The sequence below is a fragment of the Lissotriton helveticus genome, chromosome 2_1 (genome assembly GCF_964261635.1).
Source record: "Lissotriton helveticus chromosome 2_1, aLisHel1.1, whole genome shotgun sequence".
Classification (NCBI taxonomy): domain Eukaryota; kingdom Metazoa; phylum Chordata; class Amphibia; order Caudata; family Salamandridae; genus Lissotriton; species Lissotriton helveticus.
Window position 1 is genome coordinate 1,220,417,044 of NC_136059.1, and position 12,025 is coordinate 1,220,429,068.

Below are 12,025 nucleotides of genomic sequence, written 5' to 3' on the forward strand. Positions count from 1 at the left end.
TACACTTTTTGGTGATGGTCGGGACCTCAGTGTAGTAAATACATGACCATCCGTACAGCACCCTAAAAAGTGGTACTGTCAGATCTAAACCCCAACCCTGTTTGAGTTGGGGGCTAACAACATTGTGTGCTGGTAGAGGCAGACACTAAAGTGTAGGGTCAGTTCTGAAGTACAGGACCTTCTGTATCCCTACCCCTGCTCTCTACCAGACTGGGTCGCTCCTTTCGTAAGGAGGAAACTCTTCTCCTGTCTTTGTGAACGACCACACACTGGGGTTCACCTTCTGAGATCACCTCCACCTGCACCACATATTAGGAACTGAAATCCTTTCTACAGCCCTACCAATGAAATATGAGGATATTTATTGAACTCATCCAACCCATTTGCAGGTAGCACACTTATTTCACCCTTTTTTAAACTAAATGTATTTGTCCATGTGAGGTGGAAAGGTATGTGAATACCGACAAAGTTACACATTGTAGACCAATAAAATGCAATGGTATTTAAAGTTGCTGAATTTTAATTTGAGTGGACTTTCTCACAGAGGATGACTAAAGGAATATTTTAACAGTGGAAGACGCTAAAACGTAACTTGAACAGTTTTCGATACAGAAACCTAGCATGGTGCCAAAGAGATTTGAAATTGTTGACGTCTGTAAAACTTTTACATATAAAAAATATTAGAACATATTAAAGCTTTATCAAGGTACCGCAAGGCTACTCCTTCCCAAATTTTGTGATGCCTCTTATGTTTCTGTTTTTTTAAAATTGTCTCTGCCTTGGGCTCTAGCCGAGGCCCAACAGGCTCAGGTGAAAGATAGGTGTATTGTTCATTATATTTTAAATTGTAAAACATCGAGTCGATACCAAATCCTTTCAGTGGATAAATAAAAACAATATTTTGCTGAATCAAATGCTTTTCATCATCTAATGCAAGCACAAGAAGAACAGTTTGAGTTTCAGTTTCTATTTCCATTTGATAACTTTATTTTGGCATTCATGCCATTGAAGTTTCCACATCATCACTGGCCATACAGTAAAATACAATAAAAATAAATAGGTATAACATATACAGTACTTAAAATACATCATCTTATCACTCTCATGTTACAATTGACTGAATTCTACAATGAAGGTCTATGACTTAACTCTAAAATGCAAGCTATAATAGAAAACAACATAACGCAATTGACTATTGGGAGATGATATCTATGTATGTTCAATTGTCAACTGTAAAAACATAAATACTACATTAAAACCTTTGAGTTTTCCTCTTGATGTCCCACATATATCCTAAAAATTTAGCAACAAGGCAGGCAGATTAGGGTCTAGCCTCCAATCTTAGTATGCACAGAGCAGACTCATGGTTGTGTGTTTTTCAGTTTCATTATTCTATGAATTTCATATGTTCATTCCACTAATAAAACCCGCTGGATTTGAGTTAAGGTGTTTAATTCAGTGGCATCACAGGCATGCTTCGGGCCAAAATTAAGGCATAGAAAACGGTACTCTTGTCCCCCTGGATAGGTAATATCAGAGTCAAAATGCCAGCCCCCAGGAAAAGCGAAGGTCGCAGACCAGTCCTCCCCTGGGGCCCTTCACGCAGGCCAGAAGGACAAATGGGGAGGAAGTCAAAGGAGTAGGTAATGGGGTGGGAGTAGGATGGGCTATAAATGGGTCAGAAGGGGTCGGATCCAGCCTCTTCCTGACACCTAGCACCACCGGGAGGGTAGGTTTAAGTTAGAACACTCACCCACTCTACAGGTTGTAGGAGAGGGGTACGGGTGTAATGGTATAGCGTGCCAGTTTAGGACAGGTTGCGGGACATAGGCGATGTAGTACTTTGGAGGGGTGGTAAGCCACATACAGGCGAATCCACCTTTCGGGGGGGGGGGGTACTCAGGTGACTGATGGCGTGTCGCCGGATGCAATGAGCAACAGAAGAAATTCAAGAGAGGATGTTTGGAGGGCAAGTGAAGGTGAGAATTGGGATATGGAGGAGGTCGCAGAGTGAAAAGGGGGGAGGGAAACAAGTAAGATGGTTGGAGAATGGTTGGGGAGAATGAGCAGTATGGTTATGATAAAAGTTATATATATTTGCATTTATGTATTGTTAATAAAGTTTAACTGTTTCAACCTTGTCCTAATATATTGTCCATTTACGCTTCTAATAACAGCGTGGAGTGTAGTTATTGGGCGAAAAGTGGGGGCTTTGTGCCACCCACACTGATGAGCCCTGATGTCGCTGGATCTATTGCAGCGGCAGCTAAACCCCAGGAGTAGGTATGACAGGCTGTAACCTGCTTGTGAAGATCTTGTGGTCCAGGATCATTGGTGAGTTAGGGTGTATTTAACAGGAGCATCAGACAGATGATTATTAATTAACCAAAAATAAATTACTTCTCACCCTATATGCATATAAACCCCACAACCTGCACCTAAAATTAATTACACAATTACCACAATTAATTACTAATTAATTAATATTAATTAACAACCAGTTAATAATTAGTTTATAATAAATTACTTTTTGCTTCACAAATTGCAGGTGGTCCAGAACGCGACAGTGCGTCTCCTTTTTAACATTCCCAGGAGTCTCAGTGTCCGTAAGCAACTCGCTGAGCTACACTGGCTTCCGGTGGCCCTTAGAGTTCGCTTTAAGATCCTGACACTGGCCTTTAAAGCCCTACATGGCCCCAGTCCATCCTATTTAAGAGACAGATTCGCGTTTTATTGCCCTGCCCGCCAATTCAGATCGGCCACTCTGCGACATTTAGTTACCCCCAGATTCAAGCGAGCTCGCCTTGGGGGTAAATCTCTGGTGGTGAGGGCTGCCCAGCTGTGGAACAATCTCCCCGATCACCTAAGATACACAACCAATCTTACACACTTCAAAAAAAATCTGAAAACGCACCTCTTCAGTCAAACCTGGTAGACCATCTGCTTATTCCCAGCTGTAATTCAGAACCCTTTCCGCGCCAGGACAGTCTCGACTAGCAGTGCACGTTATAAATATCCTTATAACATAACATATAACATATAACACTAAAATATCACAATTAAATAAACATTAATAAATGAAAAATAATACGTAACACTAATAAAAATATCGATATTTTAAACAACTATATTTTTTCAAACAATATTAATGACTTCTATATTATTAAAAACAACATTTCGTACCTTTAAATCGATATTCTTGCCCACAATATTCTTGCTGTCGATATTTCTGTGTCACGAAATTTACGTATTGATATTTGAGTAAGTCGACATTTCTACCTCGATAATTTGTCTGAATACCGGTCCCCAGGGTACCAAGGGCATGTAAGGCAGAGTGTTCCTCTGGGCTGCAGCACTGTCTGTGCCACCCTGCATATGACCGAGACAAAATGGACCCCAGCTGCCACTGCAGACTGAAGGGGCAGTGTTTTACACTGCTAGTTTGACTTTGCCATTACACCTAATGGCAAAGCCACCACTTCTCCCTTAAGGATATATGTAAGTCTGCCCTGAGGAAGGCCTATGGAGCCTTATGGCAGGGAGTTATATATACCCAAGTAAGAAATGGATTTTAAAATGTTTTAGCAGCAACACTTCTAAATTGTCGTTTTGCAGTTGGAAAGTTAGGTGCCCTATAGGCTAACATGGCGTTACCTGTTGGCATCCCAGCCCGGTAAGCTTCTAAATGGGACTGCCTAACAAGGTCAAGCAAGCTATCAAATTAGTTGTGACATTAAATCCAACCTGATTCCCAGGCCAGATTTAAAGTCACTATTACAATTAAGCAACTTTTAGAAAGTTCCCCCCTCCAAGTATGGAGCATCTTTACAGAGCTTGCAGCTGGGCGTCAGGGAATTGCGGACATGAAAATGGCAATGTTTGTCTATTGTATGACTAACATGCTTTATCTATCCCAATCTATGGGGCGGACTATGTCCTGGGTAATTATTGCGAGTAACAGGGAAAAATGTCATGCCCGTTTTGTCTTGCATGTCACTATCACTGACAATCTTGGAAACTGAGCTTGCTGTGTGTACATTGTATGCTGTATTTAAGAAATGTTCAGACAAAAATTAATACATAAATAAATAAAAAACTTTTAGAAAGTTGCCACTCTGCACTCCAGCTAGTACAGTGACCTCACAAAGGCCCTGACACATAGCCACCTGGGGAGACATGTGAACGACTCCCAGACAAAGAAACATATGCAGTTTATCGCAGAGCGAGTTGTGACCTGTATCTCAGAATGGCCACTCAGGGCATTAGTCCAGAAGGCAGGCTTCAATGGTGAAGTCCCCTTTTAAGGGCCACTTGTGACATCATCTCTGAGCAGGCTGCTGTTTGTTCCTGCAGACAATTAGGAGTCACAGGCAAGGAAGGGAAGCCTGTATCTAAACCAGTTTTCCTGTGGACGTGTAGCCCACTTGTAGCCACACCTCTAGGGTGGGCTACCCAGCTCCTGATCAAAGACGGGTCATGCCATCTTGAAAGGGGCAAGAATGGGGCACCCTGGCATTGCCAGATGCTACACATCACAGGAATTTCGTCACTAGAGAGGAGGGGGTCCAGTAGCCCATCGGCTAGTGACCAGTTGGTCCTCTGAGGGCTCGCTCCTGGGATAAGTAGGGCATCCCTGGCACCCTGCCCCTCAGTTCACACTGGAGAAGAAGAGAGTACCAACGTAGGACTGCCATGCTGCTTTTTACCTGCACAAAGAGAGGCTGCACCATCATGAAGAATGCACTTTCTGCACGTTTAGGCTAGCCTGACTGGGACTGTGCCTGCGGCTCCTGACACGGGGAAAGGTTAATTTGCCACCGGCTTAGGTAGATCTAAATGGTAGCTCTGTGTTTTTAAAAAAACACTTGAAGTAGAAGAAGTTCAACTGATTGTCCTCGATTGTTAACTAACATGTTTTTTACTGCATTGCACATCTGTTTTATTGAACATGGGTAGGTGAAAGTCATTGTTGGTTGTGATTGAAACCTGGTTCCTGATCCGGGCTTGACCAAACCAAGGCAGAACCACTGAAACTAAATCATGCTTCAAGACTTGATGTTAGATCATGTTCTACTGGAACCCTCGCATCTCATATATCTGACTAGACGGGGATATTGATTTCTGTCACATGTGCATGGCGAGGAGTCAAAGGTAGATTACTTTTTTAATAGTTAAGCCCTTGATGCCACAAATATCCAAATATGAAATACTGGAATGTGGAACATCTGACTATGTCCTTGTCGGATCCCTGTATGTGTTCAGTTGGGTATGAATGTTTTACAATATAAGTTGCCTGAAAAATTGAACAAAACGAGACAACTTTTTAAGAAATTGATAGAAATGAATAAACATTTAGTGCCCGTTTGCGATGTCGGACGCTCTGGAAATGGAACTGAACGAACTCCTGTCGTCGGTTCCAGCCCAGCTATTAGGATGCGACCGAACCCTGTTCAGTCGCAATCCTGTACTTTGCTATTGGAGCATGCAATCTGAACGGAATACATGCTCTGATAGAAAAGAGCAGATTTGAACTTCACTCCTGCACCCCGTGATAGACACCTCAAGGTGCCTGCCACTTGGTGCAGGGATCAACAGGGGCACCATTGATGGCCCCCTAGGCCGCTATTTGGCCATTCGGAACTCCTGTATGGAATAATTTCCAACCGACTCCTTCAAAATGGGTCATCAGAAAGTATTCCAAACAGGAGATTATGATGCAGTAAGAATGGCTCCAACCGACGGTCGGAGCCATTTCTTATTGCATTATAATCGGGCCCTTAGTGTCTTCTCCACAAATTCGATGAGCAGCTGCCAAAATATTTCTTACTTCAACAATTGACAACCTTGGAACTTGGACTCAAGATAAGTATAATGTAAACTCCCTCTTCTCTTCCATAATGGAAAAGGTTCTCACCAGGCTTAAACAGAAACATTATGAGAAAGGGTAGAAACAGGATGGCTACTGGCACATCAACTCTACCATGCCAGTGTTGAGCAATGCTGCTAGACATTTATTGACTCATACCACTGAAATATCGTAGAAATGTACCTCTTTTATCATGAACTGTACTACACTGAGAGTAACCATTTGTGGATCGGAGAAAACGACTTTCTAAATACTCTAAACCTATCCTAATTGGTCGCGGAACACCAAGCCCAATTGGAAGAAGAGTTAACGCCTGACAAAATCTTGGAGGCCATAAAAACCAAGAACAATCAATTGGGTTTTGTCCCTGGTAGGACCTTTAAAATGCATATATGAAGTGGTAACTACACTAATGTGGCTTACCAGGAATTAACTTGTTAAGAAGGCGTCGCTATCCTTAAACATGAAAGGGTGTCTGATTGGTTTAAGTGGACCTACCTTACCAGAGTACTGAATGGGACTGGCTTAGGACCAGATTTTAGTCAGAAAATGTGATATCTGTACTGAATGCCTAAAGCATCTATACACTGCAATGGCATAACATCAACCTTATTCCAGATACCAGGGCTGTCCACTGTCACCACTGCTGTTCCTACAGGCTCTATACCCACAAACAGTCCCAGGAACCCTAATTGTACATGGATAAACAGATCATGTAATGTAGAGGTATGCGAAATTCAGAGTGTTCACTGAAATACTCGTAATTTGGGGGAAACAACACTAAACTAAGCATATAATGTAAAAAGTCTCTGGCAGGTGTCTTGCATGAAAATTGTATATAAAGGCATACCTTACATACAAGCAAAAGACTGTCCGATGAGAAAATTGCTCCTGCACAGCATTTATTACTCAAACCAATTTACTGTGGGCGAAAATCAAAAGTATTTTTGCATTGTGTGAAATAGTAAAAACCTTGTACATTTGTTCCAATTAAAATTCCTCCAAAAAATAAGGAAGATTACACCAACATATTTAACATTTTGCAGAGGCCTATTGTTAGACCTGGCATCTTTGGCGTGGTTTCCCCTTATCTTTTTGCCTCTACCTCCTGTATTTTTGATGCTGTACTGCATTTCGTTTTTGCTGGTTTAGATGCTTTGGACACTCTGCCACTGCTGATCAGTGCCAGAGTGTAAGTGCTCCCTATGTAAATTGTTATTCTGATTGAATATACATGTTTGGCATATTTGTATCACCATGAAGTCCCTTGTAAAGTGCACAGGGTGTGCCAGGGCTGGTGATGACAGATGCTACTAGTGGGCCCGCAGCACTGATTGTGCCACCCACAGGAGTAGCCCTAAAATGATGTCTCAGGCCTGACACTGCAGTGCCTGCGTGCAGTTTAGAAACTGCCATGTCCTCCTGGTCAGTGTCCCCACTGACCAGGCCTAACCCTTCTTTTTTTGTGCACATCAGTCACCCCTATGGAAGGCCCAAGGTACACCCCTGGGCAGGGTGCAGTGTATGTAAAAGGTAGAGCATGTACTAGTGCAGGTGAGACAAGTGAATGGCAGCCATTTTCGTTTTCACTATTGTAAGGCTATCTTGCTCCATAGATTAACATGGGGGATGCTGGCTACAGTGGCTTCCAACATTTCTTCCCATAGGAATAAGATAGGACATAAGTATCTAGTATCCCTGAACTCAGAATTTATTAACACATCTTTTAGGAAAGGTTGTTTTTAAATCCTGTGTTTGAGAGCAGCACTTTTAGAAAGTTGCTGTTCTCTTGTCTGACCCTTCTGTGTGCCTTGGCCTGTTTGTGTATTGACTGTCTGGTTTGAAAGTGACAGGGGCTGGGGATACCCCAGGAGGCTGGCTGAGTCAGCCCTAGGCTGAATGACTGCATTTGAAACTGGAGTGGTGGGAGGAGTTAGCACCTGGGCCTGAATAGGGCTGTGCCTGCCTGCCTTCCACAATGCTGGCGCCACCACCTGCTGGGCGGCTGACGACCCTGCCCCTCACTCTGAAAGGAAAGAAGAAGCCAGCAAAACAAAGTACTCAGGAAACACCCAGAACTGGTTCAGACCGGGCTCAGGGCCCACATGCACAGAGAGAACAAAGACTTTAGGGGTATAAGTACAGGACCCCTGACAACAGAAAATTAGATCATCCTGGAATCAAGAAGGAACCTCTGCCAAGGAGAAAGCTGACTCTGAAGAAGGAAGACTGTCCTGCTGTTGCTCTGCTGGACTGACATGCTGTTGCTTTGCTGCCAAGGAGAGGGGAAGGACTTTGCTGTGTGCTGTGTCCCCTGTCTTGAAGGAATCTCCAAGGGCCTGAGAAGAGCTGGCTCCCTGTTCTGAAGTCCCATCTGAATCTGATTTTTTTTTGTTTTTGTTTTTTTTTGTGGATTTTTGTCGTTTTGGTCTTGTGCAGTTTAGATTAAATACCTTTATTTTTCTAAACTGTTGTGGAGTCAGTTTGTGGTGTTTTCACTGTGTTACTGTGAGTGTTGGTACAAATACTTTACGCATTGCCTCTGGACTTCACCCCCAGCTTCCCTGAACTCTGCTGAGAGAGTTCTGTCCTTCCAAGAGTGCTTGATCCAGTTGTGGGGCCTCTGGAAGTTGTACCTGTGCTGGGAAGCTTGAAAGTAAGCTTGAGAGACTTTTGAAATTGAAAAGTGTCGCATCGCTCGCTTGCGGAGCGAATCCCCGACAGTGCGAGAAGGTTCCCGCCGCTACGAAGGTCGAGATCGCCGCAGCGCCGCAGCGCCTGACGCCGCTGCAGAGCCGTCGCATCCTTCGTTTGCGGGACGCACCAGACCGGTGCGGGAAAGCAGAACATCGCTGCGAGTGTCGTCGCAGAGCTTGTCGTCGCTGGGTGAGATCGCCGCACCGCTTGCTTGCGGACAGCATCACGTCTCTGCGAGCATCGTCCCAGAAGCATCGCATCGAGGAGCTGCGAGAGAGAGGATCACCGTTGGATCGCGCATCGTCGCCCCGGAGATCGTCGCAGCCCCTACGAGATTGTCGCATCGTGCCTTTGCGAGAACAAACTTCCTACGGAACCTACGCACCGGAATCCATACAAGTGGCCTTCCTCCCCATACAGACCGGATTCGTCGCAACACGCCCGCTGCTGCAGCGGGGCTGTCGCATCGCCTCCCCAGGGTCTCAGGAGCAACGCATCGCTTGTTTTCCGCCGCACCAGCTTCTGCTTTTGGAACTTTGTTGCAACTAAAAGGTACTGTGAGTAAACGTGACGCAACTGTGAACTTCTCACGCATCTGTGGTTTATTTTATCGCAACCTGAAGAACTTTATCGCAAACCTTAAGAACTCTTTTGAAACCATATTCTTGAACTGTGTATGTTGGATTTTTGTCCTTTTGGTCTTGTGCAGTTTAGATTAAATACCTTTATTTTTCTAAACTGTTGTGGAGTCAGTTTGTGGTGTTTTCACTGTGTTACTGTGAGTGTTGGTACAAATACTTTACGCATTGCCTCTGGTTAGCCTAGACTGCTCGTGCCAAGCTACCTAGAGGGTGAGCATGGGTTATCTCAGAGGGTTATCTCCTTGCCCTGACTAGAAGCAAGGGTCCCTATTTGGACAGTGGTACCTACCTCTGCCAACTAGAGACCCCCAGTTCTAACACCTATCAATTAGTGCAAGGGTAAATACTTCCCAAATTATAACCCCATTTAGGGCACAAAAAAACGGTTGCCCCCAAAACAGAATTAGCTCCTCAGTTGTAATCAAGGCCTTGAATTCAATTGAAACTCCCCTAATGGCCCCTAGGAAGGGTCTTTTCATAGGTCTCATCTACCAGACAGCGCGGGCTTTCTGGTTGTTAATGACATATTTTGAATGTAAAGTGGGCCTTCAGCCTGCCTAATGCATACCATCTATTGGCCTTATTGTCACGTTCATGTGCTTGCTTGCTATTTGACGGTTTGCCTTTCTCTTCTTCTGTTTGTCTCTCTCCTGGAGCATAGCCTCTTTAACATCCTTTTGACTGGCTGACTTATATCATTCCACTGCTCACTTTTAGGGAACTAATCTTTTACTTTGGTTAAGCACTTCATGAGAGTGCATGTGTTTGTCAGCTATCTCTTCCCTCCTGCCAAATACCAGCCCACCATCCTTGTTGCTCTCTCCCTCGTGTGCTTCTCACCCATGTAGCTCTCCCACCCTGCACCCGTGTTGCTCTTCCCCTCATGTGTTTCTTCCTCAGCCCCATATTGCTCTCTCCCTCTCTGTGTGCTTCTTCCTTTCACCCCCCACACTGCGCTGTTCTATCAATTGTGTGCTTCCTCCCACCTACTCTTCCATTGTCTCCATTGTCTCAATTCTTCTTTATGATTGTTTTGTGCTAACAAAAAATATATTTTTTTAATATCCGATCCAAGTAGCAAAAGGGAAATGGCTCCATTGTGTAGGTGCATGCATGAATGGTGATGCACGCAGGCACTACAGAATAACATGACTGGCAACAATGGCTGCATCATCTCACTTTTTTGTGCCGATGCTGTGCAGCATCGACAAAAGGTATTTTTCTTTTGGCTTATGCTGCACTCATTATCAAACTACATTGGCAAGTAAATAGGTCCAAAAGCAAACATTTTAGCTTTGACAATGCTGGTGTTTAAAGAATGTAGTTATGTGTAATGAAAGGTGATTTAGGCCCCTTCCCAGACGGCCAACCATTGGAGGGGGAGATCCCAATTTCCACCAATAAAAACCTGGCAGACCTGGATTAACCAAATGTAATTCTACATGTTTTTTCAGATCGCTGGACCATGTACCTGCATGTAGTGACACAGTTGGCTCATACAAGTGTTAAGGCATAGGTGAAGTATTCAATTGCCCAGGGCCCTCACCTTCCAAGGCCCCCCAGGGCAAGTGACCTTTCGGTCTATTTCACACCTGTATATTTCTTGATCTTATCCTTTAATGTATTATTCAATATTGTTTGCTATTGTGGGGCTTGAATTAACAGAAAATGGGTAAAAAAATGCAAACTTGCTCAAAGCAGGGGCCTCTGAAGTATGTCTCGCTCCAAAATCCCCAATATGATAATGATTTGGTTCACCGTACAAAAAAATAAATAAATAAATAATGTAGACTCAGGTCTGTCTAACTCGTAATAGGGCCCTTAATGTTCTTGATGTGTCTCATTTTAAGATTATATTTTTGTAACATGTGCTATACTTATGATATCTCTACAGATGTTATGTTTTTTATTGTCCTTGCTAGTGATAACCTTAAATTTAAGGAACTGCTTCACAATTAAAAATATGCTTGTGCAAAATATGTGCTCTTAAACTGTAATCTCTTTTACTACTTGAACTTTTCTCTCTGTTTTTACGCCGACTTGCATCAAATAGTGCTTGCATACATCCTGTTATTTGTTGACAATAAATTAATCCCTAATAAATGTGGAATAATAAAACCCCTGTGCCGCCTAAAGCACCATTTGTTTTCACCCTGCAATGTCTAGGTCTGTCATCGTGGCCCTTCGTTTAAACAGAACAAACTATTAAAACATCCAATTAGGAAATGTAAGCACTGTGCACGTGCGAATTCCTGAGTGCTTAGTGAATTTAACGCGTAGTTCTGGATTGTAGTGCCAGATGTCAGTTGATATCACACAGAGTGAAGCCTGTATATGGCAAAAGCAATCTAAAATGTCACTTTTTTTAACTTCACCACAGATTGTTCTCTTGACGCTTGATCAGAAATTAACGCATTTAAACAGGAAAGTTTTAGCGCATGAGCGGTTGAATGTGGCATTGAGAAAGAAGCAAAGGCACAATTATTGGAAGTGCAGTGAAAGAAACCTGAAACATTAGTGTATTTTTGAAACCATTAGACGTTACATCTGTGAACAAATTCTCACAGTTTCATTAAACACAAAACTGTCTTTGCACTCGTGAGGTTTCATACAACGTGGTATGCCTAACGCCCAGCTGCCGTGTCTCTAAAGAAAACATGGGCACATAGCTCTACGCACAAGTTTCCCAAACAAAGGATGTAAAAATAACATACTTGGCACCCAGCTTGAAATTTTTCCGGTGTAATCCAATCTTCGAGCATTCTCAGAATTGATGCCCCCTAGGTGGAAAGAGCAGAAATGTGTTAAGACCTCGCACGCA

The 12,025-nt window shown here is 43.4% G+C and overlaps 1 protein-coding gene across 2 annotated transcripts in view; it reads right to left on the reverse strand.

The window, feature by feature from the left end:
- The window catches only part of ENPEP (glutamyl aminopeptidase), a 297,126-nt gene that overhangs the window by 132,492 nt on the left and 152,609 nt on the right, over nt 1-12,025 (reverse strand). For both annotated transcript variants that reach the window (XM_078676092.1, XM_078676093.1), the window contains exon 8: nt 11,919-11,984. In XM_078676092.1, coding sequence (XP_078532218.1) covers nt 11,919-11,984 — 66 coding nt within the window. The remainder of the gene's footprint in view (nt 1-11,918; nt 11,985-12,025) is intronic.